The 19402-nt window shown below is 49.9% G+C and overlaps 1 protein-coding gene across 1 annotated transcript; it reads right to left on the bottom strand.

Annotated features, from left to right (window-relative positions):
• Window positions 1–1209: 1209 nt before the first annotated feature.
• LOC119099836 (UDP-glucuronosyltransferase 2B10) lies at window positions 1210–13557 on the bottom strand. The gene is made up of 8 exons (XM_037222924.1): window positions 13549–13557; window positions 12426–12596; window positions 7244–7408; window positions 5320–5478; window positions 4180–4320; window positions 2466–2553; window positions 2109–2189; window positions 1210–1352 (listed from the first exon to the last, which is right to left on the bottom strand). The coding sequence occupies exons 1-8, from the start codon at window positions 13555–13557 to the stop codon at window positions 1210–1212; spliced, it is 957 nt and encodes a 318-aa protein (XP_037078819.1).
• Window positions 13558–19402: the final 5845 nt, after the last annotated feature.

Here is a 19402-nt window from a genome sequence, read left to right as displayed (position 1 = left end):
GGAGCCTCTTCCCTTCACGGTGCCTCGCTCTTTCACGGAGTCTCTCCCCTCCACGGAGCCCCGCCCCTCCACGGAGCCCCGCCCCTCCACGGAGCCTCGCCCCTACTGGGCCCGTGGGTGACCAGAAAAAATAGCACCTTGACTTCAGATGTCATCCAACACGTTTTATTTTCATCTCGCGTCTATCGCTCCCAGTGGCTGCACACTTTCTTCTGACGACCGTCTGGCCGGCGGCCAATGGCTCCTGCCCGTCGCCGTCTCCACCACGGTCGGGCCAGAGTTCGTGCTGACAACTGCTGTTGCTGCTGTGGTTCGGCCTGTGCTGGCTATGGCTGCTGGCTGCCCGCCAGGGCTCGGTGCCGGTTCGATGGAACTTGTGCTGATCTAACCAGCTCTTGCATACGCTCGGCTTGTGCTGGTTGCGGCCGCCGTCCGGGCGGCCGTCCCCGGCCAACGCCCGGCGGCCCAGCACCAGCAGGCCGGCGATGAGCAGCGGACCGGCCAGCAGCAGCGCCAGCACGTCCAGCAGCCAGTACTGCAGCGGCCCGAGGTGGCGGTCGATCATCTGCAGGTGTGGCAGCCGGCCGAAGCGCACCTTCATGGTCAGCCAGTGCTCGACGCGCTCCAGCGCTGTTTGCCCGTCGGCCCGCCAGATGGCAGCAGTGCGCCGCGCCCTGCTGCTGGTACCTGGACAGCGGGGGTTAGGAGCGTCAGATGGAGTGCACGCAGGGCATCGGGACGGCTGCCTTCTGGTCTATGTGTATTAACAGTGTCGAGTGAGCTACCGTGAGTGCTCACCTGGCATTGGGGATAAAAAGTTTATCGTAGTTTTTTAAATAGGTATGAAATTCACGCTAGCCCTACACGAAATAGCACGCCTAAATATAGGGCCGAGCTTTTTACACTTTTAAAAAGCTCGTTCCTATTTTTCACATTTTGTTCATTATATCTTCTGTCAATAACTATCATCGAATATTTCAGATATCATTCTGATATTTCTTCATCCCGCCGTCCTTTTTCACACTCTAGCCACAGGTATTCCCTGGGAACTTAACGACTCCCTGCTAAAAGCTCTGTCCAGTACGAACATGAACATAAGGTCAGCGCCCTTTCGGGTCGTGGGTCCGGGTATCAGCTTGTGCGATCCCTGCTAGTTGTAATGGACGTAAGACTGGCGCAGGAGGGAGAAACACCGATTGTAGGCCTTCCTCACGTCTGGTTGTACAGCAACGTTTTCAGCGAGCGCAGCAGCGCCTCGTCGGTCATGCTTTCCTTCTCCACCGCGATACCCAGGCCGCGATACTCCATGAACTTGGCGTTTTCGCCTTGATCGCCAAAAATGGGAACGCCCACTGGGAACAGGCCACCTCAGTTTCACAGATGTAGCCATGATGCGACAGCAGTTATGATACGGCACTAGTCAAAGTACAACAGCAGTTATGAGCCAACAGAAGTCATCACACGGCAGTAGTCATGATGCGACAGCACTCATGACACATCAGTGGCGTTGATACAGTAGTCATGATACGGCAGCAATCGTGGTGCGACAGCAATCATGATACAACAGTGTTCATTATACAATGGTGACCATGATACAATGGTAACCACGACGCAGTAGTCACGATGCGACAGTAATCACACAACAGTAGTCATGATACAACAGCGGTAATGATGCGACAGTTTTCATGATACAGGAGTGTCTATCGTACAGTAGTGGCCATGATACAGTACTCGTGATGCGACAGTAGTCACACAACAGTTGTTATGACACAGCATATGTCATGGCACGACAGCATTCATGACGCGATAATAGTCATGATACAACAGCAACCATGATATTGTAGTCATGATACGACAGTCTTCATGATACGCTTGTTGACTGATCATCAGCTGCTCACGTGAAAGTAGTTAAGAGTCATCAGGAATGGGCCGGGTGTACTTATATTCAATACCAGATTCCTGCACAAATTCGACTTCAGTCGCCCGGTTCAACGGCGCCAATTTTCAGTCACTGACGTCACATCTCGACGTCACCGGCTGTCCCCGACCGCATGCACTCTGGGCAGTTGGAGCGCATGGCGGACTGGCGTGCCCATTCATTTACTCACGCATGGGAACGCCGTTATAAATGGCTTCCATGACGCTGTTGATCCCGCAGTGGTTCACAAATAGACGCGTGTTCGGGTGACCTGTTGGAAGACCGTGGCAGTGTAACGGGCTCAGGGCTGTCATTTGATGGAAAGAGCCGTGATGAACTACCGTCCAGAATCTGCCGGGTTGTGTTGTCTAACAGCCCAAACGCATACACCGAATCGCGCATTGTAGAATCCAGGTAGGATCTTAAGCAGACTTATGTTACACCGATTTTATAATGCAATGCACCGCACGATCAGCTCATCCAGAAGCACATTCAAGCGCGGAAAGCCAAGCAGCCTTTCTATCCATCGCCTCGCGGGCTGCCTCACCAAGTACGTCCCGTTGTGGCATCCAGTCCACCATGTGGACGTTAGCGGGCACGTCGGCTGTTGACTTCAGGTGGTACCGCATCAGCACCTGCCCATCAGAGGGAAAGGCGGACAATGGCTCGCATCGAAAATACACATCCATTGCAGCAGCTGGGCGGGCGCACGATGCATCTCAGTGGAAATAGTTCTGTGGCACAACCACATCGCACAAGGCGAGAGGAGAGTGAAGCGGTTCGGTAGTCCAATTTTGGTTGAGGACGGTTTTTCTAAATTAGGCTATGACGTCGATAGCCTTTTTCCGCTCCACACCTCCGAGAATACCGTTGATGATTTAGGGCAAAGTGGAAAAATCGACCCAATTCACAGCATAAAGCTGACATATGTCTTAACGCTGGGACCAAAATCTTGTCAAAAACCTTGTTCGTCAACCGCAGCGGCATGGCCGCATGTGCGTCGTGATATTTGGCCGCACGCCGCATTAAGCCGCATTTGGTCGCACTGGGTCGTTTCTTGGAATCTCACGTCATGCGGGAAATACCGCAGACGCAGAATGGTCACGTTTGCTCCACCATGCGCTCAGGTGGGTCGCAAATGTTTGGGTCGCCGCGGTCGGGCTCTGTTTTTGACAGTATTTCAGTAATATATGCAGTTTTCTTTTTAGTTGGGGATTGGAAGCCCAACCCCAGCCCAGCAAATTTGAGAGAAAATATATTGCATTTGGGAAAACCCTGTTTTGTATCTTCGCGGAATAGATTTAGCCATTTTTCCCTGCCCAGTCTCCCAACCTTGTTGTTTTACTACATAGCTTTCCTGATTACGCTATTTGACCAAAAGAAAATGCTGATCAGCATGCATTCTATGAAACGGTAGGGACAATTTAGGAGGAGGCCACAGGAAAAGCCAGCGGATTAATATAAACTGCCGTGAACTGCACGACGCAACGGTCAGGTGTACTCGGAATGTGTCAGATCCTTCCGTTCCGAATTATCCTCGATAAAACGGGTAATGACCTCTGACTGACTGGGGATAATCTCGGATGACTGCTAGTTGTGCTGGCTGCCTCGTCTGTCATGCTGTCTGTCAAGCTGGTTGTCTCGTCTGTCATACTGTCTGTCAGGCTGGCTGGCTCGTCTGTCATGCTGTCTGCCATGCTGGCTGCCTCGCCTGTCATGCTGCGATCTCGACCCACGCGCAGGGAAGGTGGTGAGCATGACGACACCGCGACGAGATTGGTCAGCTGTGTGAACCTTCAGGGGCTATATAAGAACGCTTGTCGCTTGGCTGCCGTCACGGTGCGAAACGAAATGGCACACCATGGAGCTTCTGCGAAAGCATGTCAAAACGTGTGTCCCTAAGAAATCTACTCAGGGACACCATAAGCCCAGCATGCATTAGACAATTCCTGAAAGGCATAGCAGTGTTTCAATGGCGACATATTGTTGACCTTACCCTACGTTCCTGACCATGGCTGGTCACGCTCCGAAATGTCTGGAGCTTTAATGGAGATGATGCCACAGCACTTATGCTATTTTGAGGATCACGCAATTCGCCAGTGCTACCGGAAATGGCTAGGCATTTTCCAAAGTGCCCGTTTATCGAGATACATGCGGTATAGACGTACACCAACAGCGGACGGAAATGGCTGTGTATGAGAACCGTGTACTGGAGTATAAATCGCCAACAATTCGATCAGGGAAGCTATCCCAGCGTTTACCTTTTGCTTCAGCTTTCCGAAGACCCGGATGAATGATTCGATGAATTCTGACGGTATGACGTCAGGGTCGTACATGGTGATGCCCAGACTGAACACCACCACACCGTGCTCACCAGAACTCCGCATAAACTCGTCCAGATCCTGCCAAAAATACATCGCGTGAGAATCTGCTCGTGATTTCCGGTCAATATCGTTTCCAGACCAGGTTATTCAATTCGGATTTCAGTTTGACCCACCCCTTGCCAACCATGATTTGCACTCCCCGAGAATCCCTGACGTGACTTAATCCATGTGTATAACGAAAAATCAACGAACACTGACATTCCTGATCTTAAGTTCGGTCTTGCATCACTTTGTGAATACGGATGTCTGAATATCTGGGACATTCGAGCGAAAATACCGTAAATGAATCCTCAGCACCGAAAATAACTCCTCCACAGACTTTGCACATTGGGCCCTGTACCATGCGGTCCGCCGAGACATGCACAGGCAATCACGGGAAGTGGTTAGAAATGTTTTTCTTCCAGACCACATTGACATGCTGTGTGCTGGGTTGGTTGGTACACAACACGAATTCATTAACCCGGGCGCGACCGAGTGTCTAAGACAACCACAGCCGGCCGGGGGCAAGTTTACTCCCCCCCCCCCTCCTGGTGTTTCTGACTTCCGGTTGCCGTATGATAAAAACAAAGGTACCGTTTTGATTGACTCGTCAAAGCATGAAGAATATATACCAAGCTTTTGACCTTGGGCCAGATGTGAGGTCACCGGAGTTCACGAAAGGTGAAGGTTCGATAGATACAGCTAAAACCTATATTTATGCGGCTAGATGGATATTGAGGGCATGAAAATAAACGTTAAGGCTGTGGGAAGTCCATTCCGACCATTTACACTCCCCCACATGGATGAGGTCAGATCAGGTCGCTGTTCAAAATTGCTCCTACAGGAGCCTACGAGAACGATGCTTTTCTTCGCAACATGCTTCTAACTTTATATTTGTCCATGTTTGTAACAATTTTCCAGATCAGCTGTTTCCAAACATCAGACGTCGCAAAATCCATAGGCCATCCCATTCATCAACATCAGCAAATAGCCACAAGAGCACGCACACGAGGTCACCGGTGCGACGCAAAGGATCACCTTTGACAGAGGTCTGGCGGCGCGGCACTGGCTGCAGCCGATTGACCGCACGTTGGGCGGCAACAACAGCGGCTGGGTGGAGAGGAAGTTGTTGTTCACCAGCGTGATGTCCACCGCCCGCAGCAAGGTCAGCGCGTCTGGTCCGTTCGGCAGGACCTCCTGAAACAGCGGCGGCCGCGTCGCCGTCTTTAGTCACACGCGCGCTCATACGCACGCGCGCGCGCACACACACGCACGCACAAACACACGCACACGCACACATGCAAACGCACACGCACACGCACGCACACCCGCACCCGCACACACACACATGCACACGCACGCACACGCACACGCACACGCACACGCACACGCACGCACACGCACACACACACACAAACACACACGCACACGCACACGCACACGCACGCGTACACACCGCGCTGCCGCCGACCGACGCCACCCAATACACAGAGCGAGCTCAAGCAGCCTTAAACAAACAAGGTCGACAATCTCGCTCCCAGCATCGATGGCGGTCCGCTGTGCAGTAGACATCATCTATCGGGGTTCGGAGGATGGACTGCATGTTTGACCCCATCCGCAGGACTGTGCATTCGAGGATTCCCATCAGCGTGCTTGAGGCCTCGTCGCTTCGGTCAGCCGCGGCGTGACACGTCACGGCCATGATGACCTTAGCTGTGTCATGCAAAGTTAAAACATGAGTGCTCTAGTCGCACGCATATATCGCGCAGTCGAAGGCTGAGCGTGCGTGATGTGATATGTGATACACATTAAGACGAAAAACTGCGGCTCTTAAACGCACACATTTGGGGAGCCTAGGCTGCCAGGCTCTCAGCTGGCTCAGGGCTGAAACGCTCCCGTCTCCACCCAGAAATGTTAGGGATGCAGATGCTGTTTTGGGGCTCAATTCTTCCCTTACGATGGTATAACCTAATATTAAGTTTCTGAGATGTTTTGTGTACAGCTGCATTCCCAATTGACCCTTAAGCTACACACTTACGTTACTTCCATAAGATGCGAGAAATTAACTCATGATCGTATTTGCATCACCAGTATGCAGTGACGACTTGCTACTGGTATTTAATGCCTGCTTGCTGGGAGTGAATTCACTGTCTCACTCGTCCCAACGCCACAAACAGTGGCATGCGTCAGTTTCCAATGCGGGTTATCAGGGACTGCGCCACGTTTTTTAAAATTTTGAGTTGAGAGAGCGTGCTTTTCCAGCGGGCCTCCTGGACAAAATATGGCCACCTCACAGGGAGTCCTCCTGGTTATTGCTGTATTCAAGGGGTGGGGATGTGCCGTCTTATAATTTTATAATTTTCATACGTAACATATCCATGTGAATAATTGTCGGCAATTCAAAAGTCCCAGACAGATGTCTTCCCTTCAATGCAGAGGGATTCCCGATACACGAAAGGGCCTCCCAAACTTAACACAGGGCCTCCTGCCCACATGCACTAAGCAAGCCTCTGACGCACAGAGGAGCCTCCAGAATCTTTGGGCAAGATAAGGTGGTATCTAAGTTTTAGTTCCAAGGCAAAACTTTTAGCCAAACCCTTCGGCTTAGACTGGGTCAAGCATACTTGATTGCCCAAGTCTTCGGCGTGTGGTCAGGAACTGCTTCTATTGGGGTAAATCAGAGAATAATGCTACTATAACACGCTACGACAAGTGATTGTTATACAAAATAAAGCAAACCTAAACGGCTGCATAGACGTTTGTAGAACTACATATGTTGACGACATCAAATTTTTAAAATATGTCGTAATAGACAGTGTTCTGTCGCCACCTAAGGCAATGCAATACTTTTGAAAACATGATGAGGTGGACTCTGAAATCTTGTTAGGCATAAAGTGTCTTAGTGGAAGCGCCCCACTGGTCTTCACCTCTGGCTACGCCGACGCCGCTGAGCGCTACCGACCTTGATATACTGGTCGGCGACGTAATTTGAGATGTAGAAGCCGATGGCGTAGGCCAGCGCCGACAGCGTGTTGGTGATGCGCTGCAGGAAGCTCATGTGAGGCCCGAGGTCCGACAGGTTGGCGGCCACCACTGACGGCAGGTTCACCGCTGACAGCACAAAACTCTGCGGCAGCACAGACAATGCCGGCGAATGAAGACAAAAACTGCTGGCGGGGACTGGATCAGGCACGTGTGGGTCAGGCGAAATAGTCAAAAGCCAGGAAGTCAAAGAACAAAAGCTCAAACGTGAATGAGTCAAATCGAGCTAAGTGGAAACGATGGAAGTGAAATGGATAAACGACCAACGGCAACAAGGCAAAGGGTCAATAGGTCAAATGGCAAGAAAGAGTGAAACTCGAGGAGCCAAATCGGCAAGAATAAAAAGAATGGAAGTCAAATGTATAGAAGTAAAAAGGACAGGCCAGATTGAACAGCGCAGCCCGTTTCGTTGTAGGCGGAATAAGGAGTGGTGTGCCAAGGGGAGGGGGGACGTTCGTACGCTGCCAGTGGGCAAGAACATGTCTTGCCCCCTTCTTTTGGGATTATATTGACGAAAAGTCGTACTTCCGCCAAGTGCGGCCTGCCCGTCGTGGCGCAGAACGCCTGCCGAGTCTGAGAAGCGGACGCTGACGTTCTGAGAAACGACGATGCGATTATTTGCATTCACAATGAGGCAGTGATCAGTTAGATGTGACAGAACCAGTCAGAGGGCGTGGGGCGCTCCGCACCGTTTCAACCAGGAGGCACGGGTCAATAAACCGAGTTAGTGTCTCGGCACCAATTACGCACTGGACTCCCTGCACCAGGAAGGGATTATTTTGCATTACTGACGTGTCTCTGCGTCGATCCTGAGTCAGATGCCGAGATGCCAAGGTCAGGGGGCCTGCCTCATGAGGGATGGGATCGGGGCATGATGTATCCCTCAAGTTTCTCCGGATCGACCAGGGCACCCCGGTCCCCGTATCGCTAGAACAGCTGTTACTGGTCACCCCGGGCTGGGGCGAAGGGCTAACCATCGGCTCCTTCAGCTCCTAACCGAATTCTCAGAACGGAATTAGCAGAATCACGAGCAACCGGCATTATACTATCGCGTCATGAGTGCGTGGTGCTGTACATGCTAAAACAATATGAAAATACTTAGGCAAGTGTGTGCAAGTGTGCACACAAGTGTGCAAGTGTGCAAGTGTGTGCAAAATACGTACGTGTTGCATATTGCGTATCGTGTATACTATACATTACAAGATCCTATACTTTGAAGCAAAGACGAATTGACGAGTCGGGTGCACATCATGCCTAATATTCTTGTTTTTGATGTCTAAAGCTCGCCTTGTTTATTTATAGCTCGTGTCATATTCCTCAATCGAAATGTAAGAAATTTGCGTACCCCTTCAAGACGCTCAGAACATGCAGGACAATATTTGAATATTGTCATGCTAACGACACAGAGGATTTTACTCACATTTCAGGGAGCCGGAGGTACGTTTTTCTTTGAAATGATATACTTATGCTTATATGTTGACATTGCATAAAAATGATTGATAAATTGCTAATATCCATAAATATATATACATATACATATATATATATACACATATATATATATACATCAATAATTGGCATATGTACTTTTTTAAATGTCTGGCCAAAAGTTAACGAATTCTAAGAGTTTCGTCGTTTTTTACTGCCATCACCCACATTTAGATATTCGCATCATGGCATGTCATTCGAGTGGCGTTACGAATTAGGCAATGTTGACAACTTATTACTTCTGCGTTGAACCATTCACTGTGGGGTTTGAGTCCTTGCGGTGCCCACCCTTCTGCCAGGATGAGAGACAGATGTTGCCATTAAGTCTTAGAAGCGTCGTAAGGCCCCAATGACGCACAAACATTCAATGTGAGATTAGCGATTTACAAAATGCAACTCGTTTCGGGCTTCGTTTTGTGTAATTTATTGGGTATTATGCTGTTGGGTATGATGCTATTGTTGCTACGTGTTAAGTGTCTTTTTTAATACCAAATTGTGAACCCCTAAATAGTTTTAAATCATCTTTGCTTCAAACAGTGATCGGGTGTCAGAGCTTCCATGATGGGGTCGAGCAAAAAAAAAAGTGGTGGCCCAGCCAAATATCGGGGGGGGGGGGGGGGAGGGACAGCCCAACATTGCGGTGGCCATGCCCCCAAGGAAACAAAAGTTCCACCTCTGGTCATGGTGTCTGATCAGAAAGTTTTGGAGCGGAGGAAAGCTTGTGTACCGGAGCTCAGGTCAAAAATGATCTGTCAAGGCTACGTGTCTTGCCAAAGGTGGAATGATCGCGAGCTCCGGTGTGAATTAGGAGCAGGCAATCCAGTAAAGATCGTCTTTAGCCAGGGTCTTCTAATCCCGAACAAGAGCCTTCCATTTCATAAAGGAACCCTCCAGGGCCGGCACCGTCATAACACAATATCAGGGCTCCTGATCCAAAGCAGGACCTGACTCATTCATAAAGAGGCTTCCTGGTCCAGAAAAGCGCCATCTTGATGCAGAAAAAACTTCCTGAACCCAATTAAGGGCCTTCTGGCTCAGCGATGGGCCTCCTTGATCTGAATTTTGAAAGCATGGTATGACCGCAAAACTTTCAGCTTAGGGTAAAGTGACCTCCCAAAATGGGGTGGTGAATGCATATTCTTGTCCCTACCTGCCGGCAGGGGAATCCCTTATCCCTTTAACTCTTTTGTCAAGCTCATATCCCCTTTGGGATTTCTATATATGACTTTTTGCCATTTTACTTTTTGTCCTTTGACCTCTTCAATTTGAGCTTTTTGTCTGGTTACCGTGTCCGAACGCACTATGATAATCAAGGCTTCTGTCCAAAAAACGTTCGCAATGTGTTTTATATTTTGGTCTGCTTTTATATATCTAACTTTTATTTCCTTGGATTTTTCTTATTAAACTTTCTGCATTTAAAGCTTAGGCTTTTGACTTAAAGGCCGTGTCTTTTGGTTTCCATAACATTACGTCTTCTTTACGTTTATCCTGTTGCCAAGTTTCTTGGTTTCGACTTCTAATTTGTTTGGCTTTTTTGCATCTGGTTTTTGTCGCTTGACTTTTCGTGATATTGATATTGGTCCTTCTGCGTCACAACCTGAAGTAGTTCACAATGGATGACGCTCACGAGGCATGAACGCCTTTCACTACGGCCCCGAATGCACCTGTGCTGGCCCACGAAATACGTGACGCTCTTTTAAGTACAGCAGTATTTTCTTTTTTGATCCAGTCCCAACGGTTTGAAGAGTTAACTGATTGAGCCGGCAGGTTTGCGCAACTGAACAAACAATTTTGCCTGCGCCTGTTACGGGAATATTTGCATTTCAGCCCGTGCTTTGACACAGCCATACTCCACAGCCATGGAGAGCCGTCCGCCACCTGGTGTCTGACCGGCCAAACAATGAGCCGCCTCCGAAACTTAAACCATGGGTCAGTCACATACTGCAGTTAGGCGTCTGAACCTTCTGCCGGCGGCTGCACGGAAACCGGCATAAATAGAAGTGCGTGGGTAATATGCGTCCCAGGGATTGACTAATGGATCGTGAACTTGAGGTGGGTAAGAACCACGTGGTCAACGCAACAGGAGTTAGTTCAGTTAGTTCTATCATGATCCTCTGAGGCGAAAGCACGATGTATGAGTTGGTCGTATAGTGATCATCAAACATAACACGGGCCTCATGATGCAAAGCTGTCAAGCAAAAAGCATGATAATGGTAATTACAGAAAATGCCAGAGATGCCGTGGGGATCTCCACTGACGTTTGGAATGTTAAGTCAGTGTAACAAGGGTATTTTCACAGGCAAATAGTACAACAGTGATGATTACCCACTCGAAACAGCATTGGCATCATAGGGATTGCAGTGACGCTTAAAGCTTTCAGACAGACAGCGTAATAATGGCATTACGAAGATTACTCAGAACCCCGACATTGCATGGAACGCCTAATGTTCCGGAAATGTCGGATTACGTCAACCGTCTACGACATTCCATTATGATACCCTCGTTGAGGCATCTGTGCTGCACCAGCTTTTCTTAGCCGCGTTCGTTTGTTTGCATTTGTGTATTTGCTCACCGTGAGACGGCTTCACATAGTATAGCTATTCTGAGTCTCGTGTCAGAAAAAGTACATAAAGCGGTGGGACAGGTGGAAACGCTCACGAACAACACAAAGCACACAAGCGGACATGCATGGTAATATAAACAGAGTAGTGTTTATATTGCGTAGAGGTATACACATACCATGCGATTTGTTTTGCCTGCTATGCAAAATACGTGGTATGCAGTCAGCCTTCGTCTTATCGGCACCTCCCTGTCCTCGTATCATGAGGTTTCGGAAGCCGATGTTTAAACGCGCTTGGCACGGATAGATGCCGGCAGGTTATTAAATGCAATTACCATTAAGTAATCAAACACCTGCCTTCCAGCCGTAGAACATATCAGAGGAGTCGCGAGTCGATCACAATGTCTAGTAGCGTGATGGTTACTGTCATGCTTGGTAACATGGCCACGAGCGGGTGACTCGGGTTCGGATGCCATCCAATTTTCTTCTAAGAAGGGTGAGGCAGTGGCCAAGCCGTTTTGAATGTGGTACAAAGGAGAGAGCCTTCCCGCGATAGGCTTAATTTTCGGGTAATTAGCACTCTATTTGGAAATAGGCCCCTCTCAAGGTTACGTAGGTACGTCCTCAGCTTTGAGTTTGGAGACGTTACCATCGTTTGTTTTTTATAACTGGTGGTATCTTAGTCACGTTCGGTCCCCCTAACGACACCACATTTATGTCCAAACTCAACAGGAATCCGAGTTCCGTTCTCAGCGTTGGATTGCTGTTCCAGGCGCATTGGCACTTCTAACCAATCCCGTCCAAGCTAACAGCTAAATTCCTGACGTCTTATTGGAATTACTTTTCTTACTACCATTCCCCCTCTTAAAGGCCAAAGCTTAGCCGGACGCGATGTTAGGTCTGGGCCAATCTAAGTAAGTTTAGTGTCCGATGCCACTTAGACAAATCAGTGGGAGGCAGCACAACCTATGCAACCTATTTTGCACTCTAATTGGTTAGAGATAACCTGAGCTGTCCAATCGCCTCTAAGACGTTGTTCAGCTGCTGCACCCACCTCGGGGCCGGTGAAGCTGATGACCCAGAAGCCGACCACTGGGACGCCGAGCTTGTGCGCCAGAGCCAGCCCACACCCATTGCCCATGAGATCTATGAGGGCGACGTCGAAATGCTTCTGCTGCAGCTTATGGAACAGTTGCTGGTCGTCCAGCAGGGTTTGACAGTAGCCCTGTCGGTCAAAGTTGAAACTCGATTGGTATGCTGGGGGGCAGGACCGCAGCCAGACTTGATAAGAAGAGGGCACCGTTACTTTGTAGGGTCCCCTGTTGGTGTGGGGTACCCTTTCGAAGAATGTCACGAATTTCACGCGCATAATTACCTGGCATAAGGAGACCGATTATAGAAAGCGAAGCACAAAGATATGGCCAACCGCCAAATCTGGCTGAGGCCAGTCTTTTGTTGTTTTCTGCTAGGTTCTTGGTGTGGAAATGGTAGAGCGGAGGGGGAGGGGAGGGGAGGGTCGCATCGACGCCCCTATCATTTCGCGTTATGAAAACCAGCAGTTTCAACGAGGGTTAACAAAGGGAGAGAACAAAGAAGAACCTGCAAATACAATGCCAAAGTAATTTTGCATCTGGTAGGTCAACTGTCCAACATTATTTTATACAAAATAGATATCCGCATTATTGTTGTACTTACCTGGAGTACTATGACTAGGATGCCAAAACCCGGTTCTTAAGCGAGAACCACGTATTAACATAGGTGAATATGCCAGAGGGGAGAGATAGATATCCTCAGAGGTGCCGGAAAAATATCCCCAGAAAACCTTGGGAAAGGGGGGGCGGAGGCGTGCCTACCGCCCTCCTCCATCAGGGTGAGGGTTAATACGACTTCCAGCCGGCTCTTCGGGTCCTCTAGACCCTCCAATCGGTCCGCTTACCGTCGGTCCCGGAGACCTAAGGAGGGGACACGTGCTCCTGCGTCTTCTGCCCGCGCCCCTGTTGGGGACCGTAAGCGAATAATGCAGTATTGCGACAGGTGCTGAGCCGCTGGCAAGTTGAACATGCCTCTCAACGTGAATGTCGGAAGGGATTGTTGACTGACGAGCAGTGACGCCAGTACGTCATCTCGGGCGTCTTGAGCAGGCTTGGACTGGCGGGCATGTTGTACCAGCGCCTCACCTTGAACATCTAGAACACGTACTGACTGGTGGGTATGTTGTACCAGCGCCTCGCCTTGAGCAGCTGGAACGTGTACTCACTGGCGGGCATGTTGTACCAGCGCCTCACCTTGAACATCTGGAGCACGTACTGACTGGCGGGCATGTTGTACCAGTGCCTCACCTTGAACATCTGGAACACGTACTGACTGGCGGGCATGTTGTACCAGCGCCGGGTGCGGCGCCACACGTCATGAACGGGTGCGCGGAACACGCCGTCCCGATCGAAGTAGGCGCCCCCGAGGCCGCGGGTGCGCGCCGGCAGGTCAATGACCTCCACCCCGCCGGCCGGCAGAGGCCGAGAGTTGGTACACTTTACCCTGGGTGGAGCAGATAAACCTGGGCGTCAACACAGCCGGCACGGGCGTACAGGCATCACAACTTCCCGTCATTTTGCGACTACCATGATAAATTGTAGATGCGGCAAAAAGCAGCTACGAACGGGTGCTGCATTCGATTCGTTTAATTTGCTGTGTTTGTTCGGTGCCGATGGGTATTTAATTTTGCAGTCATTGTGCTATAGGTAATATAATTTGACTGCAGATACAAAACAAAACGGCAAGTTGTACGGCAACTGATCTTTTTCCCGTCAAGCAGACCAGACCACAGAAATCTGCCTTGTGAGCGCTTCCCAAACTATACAGCACGGACTTTCCCTGTTTCGTTTACCTAACCAATCATGTGACCGTGAGGAGATTCTTGCTGAGTTTATCCCTGGAATCGGACGTCCCGCCCGCTGTTTAAAGGGAACATGCCACCTTTTTTATTTTTCACTTATCGTTAGATCAGGGACGTCCGATTTTATCCGTACCAACAGTTTTCTCGAAATCTATCCGAATAGCCCGGAATTTGTATTTGAAGTAGCCGCTCCTGCGGTGGAAATTTCGTAGTACTGCATGCTCATCACTGTGAGAGCAATGCATTTAATTTGTCTTGCTTTTTCCGGCTTGTGTGTTCTGTAATGTTTGCAACACACTAGTTTATTAAAAAGATGTAAAATATATGCCATTAAAGCTTGAGTCACTTTTTTAGAAAACAAAGATGAGCAAACATGAGGCTTTTGTCTGGCGAATGCAACGGAACGCTATACTATGGCTTTGATTTCTCGTCTATGGCGTTTAGCACAGTGGCTCTTTTCGAAACGCACTATGACTGTGGGAAACGGAGTGACACATGGCCTATATTAACGCACTGGTTCAAACTTCATCCGATGCGCTTCTCGAGAACTGGCCTCTCCGCCCACTGCGCCAATCACAAACAGTCATTTGTACTGGCGTCATCTCTACCAGTACAGGTGCCGCCTTTTAGCCCACAAACCCACAATGTGCGCTAAAACACCTCAAGAGTGGCACCTCTGACCCGTAACAGCTGACAACGGCCCTCACCACATTCATCCGTCGTGATGACGACGGCGTTCGCGACAACTGCACTTGTCACGGACTCGGGATACATTCTGGGTTTACGAACGGAGGAAGAACTGCAGTGTTAGTACAAAGCGTTTACAGCGTAATTTAGACTCGAAAATGATGGAAATTCATCTCCTCATCGTATCTTGATGGTGCTGCGGTGGCATTATCCATTGTGCTATTATTAGATATAATGGTCCTGGGATTTCACCAGAATATGTGCTTACAATATGCTCTAAAGTTGGGACACTTCCGTTAATATACATGCCTGTGGAAAATATCAAGAGCAGTTCCAGTCATGTTATTCCCCCGGAGAAGCAATGGGCGCCACAAAAAAGCATTGGTCGAACCACTTTAAGATTAGTTTCTCTCAAGTATCGCTATAAAATATACTTCAGCTTTTTGAGGAGTGTACGACTTCAAAAACCATTGTCACCTTTCTAGGGAGGTGTGTGCGTCATGTTTCTTCACCAGACTCCGTCCTTGCGTCCGTGATGTGCCGAACGAATGCCAAACACTCGTGATAGCGAGTGCGCCAGGTACCCTCAGCTCTGCGAGTGAGTGCTTTCAGCGAGTGCTCTCAGCTCTACCATGCGAGTGCTCGAAGTGCTCCACCCTGCGACGCGCGGCATGACGACGCGTGCTTGAAGCCCGTCCATGCCTTGGAGTCACTAAGGCGCTTTGCCGCAGGTCAAGGATGCTGACTTCCATGTCGCAATGAGGTCGGGTCAGAACCCCTGACCAGACTGAGCGACCTTATCTCAAGCGGTGCACAGGACTGGGACAGTCAGGAAATGCTAGACGTTGGCGCTGGGACAGCTGAGAGATGCTAGACGCTGGCGCTGGAACAACTAGGAGATGTTAAAGCAGGACTGAGACGGGGCGCCTCGCCAAACTGGGTGACACAGGCGGGACTCGGACAGGGCGCCTCAGTGCAGCTGGTTGACACCAGCGAGACTGGGACAGGGCACCTCAGTGCAGCTGGATGACACCAGCGGGACCAGGACGGGGCACCTCACGACAGCTGGTTGACACCAGCGGGACCAGGACGGGGCGCCTCAGTGCAGCTGGGTGGCAGTACCAGGACCAGGCCAGTGCTTACCGCAGCTGGGTGACGTTGTGACCCCGCTCGGCCAGCTGTTGCCCCAGGTCATTCAGCACTAGTTCGTGGCTGCTGGTGCCCAGGTGTTGCAACATCAGGATCCGGTGCCCGCGCAGCGGAGCTGGCAGCAGCAGCAGCAGCAGCGGCAAGAGCCGAGGGAGCAGCGGCTCCCGTGGGGATGGCATGCTCACGGCCAGCCTTCAGACACGGAGCACATTGCGCACGTCAAGCTCCGTAGCAGGGTGCATAGTACATACACAAATGGCATCTGCTACACATGTTGAGGCTGCGCACTCAGTTTCATGCGTCGAAAATTGCACTTTGCTTATGGTGAGTCCGAGGCAAGCTTCTAGTACTTACCAGCCCCACCCCCACCCTTCAATGCTTCGAAAAAGGCTCATTGTTATTTATGCGCAACACAGCTGTTGAGCTGCGCCTTTTGGGTTATTCAGTTACATGGTAACTCGAAACATTGATTCGTCTGCATAACGTGGATAATGCCAGAAAGCACGGTGTTTCTCATGACTATGCATAAGACACGTACAGAACAGATACACAGAACATGCAACACAACGGGCATCCAGAACGGGTGCACAGGCATACAGGCGTACAAACACACAGACGCAGATATAAATGTGTGGCACAATCTTTTGCTTTTCTCACACTGGTCATTGTTGACTAAAAATGCAGCAAGTCATACCTCAATAGACGCTTTTCCACTCCACCAAGACAGAAATGACAGCGACACCTGACTCACCGACGGCAGCGCCTACGAGCGAGTCATGACTCGCCCGCCTCTGGGCGCGCAGGCCGTCGACTCTCGACTCGCCGGCTGCTTTATAGACGGCGGCACGCTGCCGCCAATCGGTGGATCTCAGGAGTATGGCGCGCGGCGCGGCCCGGGCCCGGCGGACCGCGCGCCCCCTGACGGTCGGCGCCAGGCGCCGCCCTCCGTTGTGATAGTGCAGACGCTCCTTTCCTTTGATGTCGGGAAGCGCCTCAGGGCAACTCCACGCCGAGCCGGTAGCCACAGGTACTTCAGACCACCGGAGCAATGCCGGGGGTTAGAGCACGCGCACAAGGCACCAGGAAACAGTGTCAGTTTGCATTCGTTTATGGGGAATCTGACTGTCCAGGGTTGATTAAGGCCATCAAGTAATGGGATGGGCTCGCCATTTTTTTATATTTTTTTTGCTTTGCTGGGATGTCAGAAAAGCTAAAGAAAGCCTAAATCGTACACAAATTTTTCCTTCTTTGTGCATCCCGTGATGGACACACTCAATGAGCTGACCAAATAAAGAACTGCTCGACAAATAAAAAAAAACTGAGATTAAAATCTGCCGTATATACAAATCAAATGGACTGGAACCGTTGAGAAACACGCATTTGTTGAAGGTGGAACTGGGTTGTCGCGTCTTCGCCTCCATCTCCAAATGTTTTACCGAAATCCGCTTCCCTGGTACCAGGGTTCTTTGCCTTGATCGGTGTAGTCTTTTGGACATACCGATTGTGGAGCAATAAAATTATCAAAAAGAGGTAACCTGACAACAGGGAGGCTCGCTGACTTTGCATCAGACAGGATCACAAACAGTTCTCTGAACGACCAGTTGGAATACGCGAGCTGGAAACATGAAGAACCTGATTTGTCCTCTTCCGACTCGAGCTCCAATTAAGAGCGCAAACAAACAGCGCATCTACATTGCTTCCGACGCCTTGGGGCATAGTTCGCACAAAATAAGGCAAAGAAGACAAACGTTAATGACGCCATTTGGACGCGGACGCAGTTTATCAGCTGACGCAGTTTGCGTTTGTTGCGTAATCGGCCGCCGCCGGCCGCCAGCGTGCCTGAATCTCACGTAGATCACGGTCGGGGCGGGGAGCCAGGCGGGCCCGGCACCGGGCGACACGGCGCCGGCCTTGGCAGGCGCGAAAGCGGCCTTTGGTCACCGACAGCGGCTCCGACAGCACGGGTCGAACATGGACAACGACGTCTGAAGGTTGAAACCAGCATTTCAAGATTTCAGCGAGGAGTAGAAACAGGGTAAGTGCACCTTTCATTACTATGCGCAATGCCGTATGTTTCATGGAGCATGTAACACACAGGCCTCTATGTTTGAGCGAATGTAAACGCTGAACGATTTCAAAGTTCTCTTCATCGTTTTGAAATTCCACACCGTTGGAGTTATTGAACGCAAATGCTGTGATGTCACGATATTTGTCTGGTCAAATAGGCTCATCCATTGCATAAGCGTAGGAACATTTCAAAAAGTGTGCGGGGAAGTCTCAGGATATACTTTTGCTGGAAAGGAGGCCAGATGGCCGGGAGGAGGGAATGAGAATGGAGGGCATTGTCCGCTCTTAATTCACGTAGCACACATAACGCATTTTGGAAGCAATTAAATGGCATGATTGCTATGATGGATGTGCATCTACAGCTGTTTCCACTAGCTGCCTATTCAGCCCATCTATGCCATTTGGCAAGTAATCCAGCCATCCAGTATCAGACAATCCAGCTTCCTGAGATTACTCTTCCTTTCAAACAATGTTTTCCCTGAGGAAGTGAAAATTCACGGCAGGGTAGCCATATTGGGTCATTGGGAGGGCATTTGCCAACACAGGGTAGGTGCCAAAATACGATCCAGGCACACTGATCAGAATTTAGAATGCGGGCCATTGCTCGTAGTGCGCCAGAGTTCTCATGTGCACAAATTTCGCCGGATTTTTCAAGATGTAAGATTTGTTGCAGCATTTTAGTTGGAGAAAATTCCGAAGTTTCAAAAGCTAACAGACAAAAACGATGTTACGAAAGCCATCAAATCGGGGTTTCTCCTGTAAAAACCAAGTCACAGAATGAAGGTCCTTCTTTCGGATATCCCTTATCAGAACCTTGCTTTGGTCTGCCGTCGGCGGTGCCTGCCCTAGTCCAGCTGTCCCCGCATAGCTGACTACAAACTGATCGCATGCTTAATTTACTGCATGTTTGTAGGTACGCAACACTACTTATTGGTGGGCAGAGCATAGATTAGTAACCTGCTACAGTCTCTATTTTCGGGTTACCTTCCCTTACATTATACCACAGCAGAAAACAAGCTTTCGGGAAGCTACCCGCCTTAGGCATGAATTTGCCCACCGGACATTCATTTGCCCCTCACTCTACGTAGTCAACTTGATATGCTTTTGTATGTAGGCAGAAACGAAGCCAAAGCCTTGCCAAGGAGAGCACAGCGTTGACAAAAGCCCCCTGACGGTGACCCCTGAAGAAAGCCTTCGTATATAGCTCACTTGTTAACGAGCCTTGTCGGGGGAGC

Source organism: Pollicipes pollicipes, unplaced genomic scaffold, assembly GCF_011947565.3.
Source record: "Pollicipes pollicipes isolate AB1234 unplaced genomic scaffold, Ppol_2.1 Scaffold_4881;HRSCAF=5763_pilon_pilon_pilon, whole genome shotgun sequence".
Lineage (NCBI taxonomy): Eukaryota > Metazoa > Arthropoda > Thecostraca > Pollicipedomorpha > Pollicipedidae > Pollicipes > Pollicipes pollicipes.
Note: the sequence above shows the minus strand (reverse complement) of the source record. Positions and strands in the feature narration are given on the sequence as shown.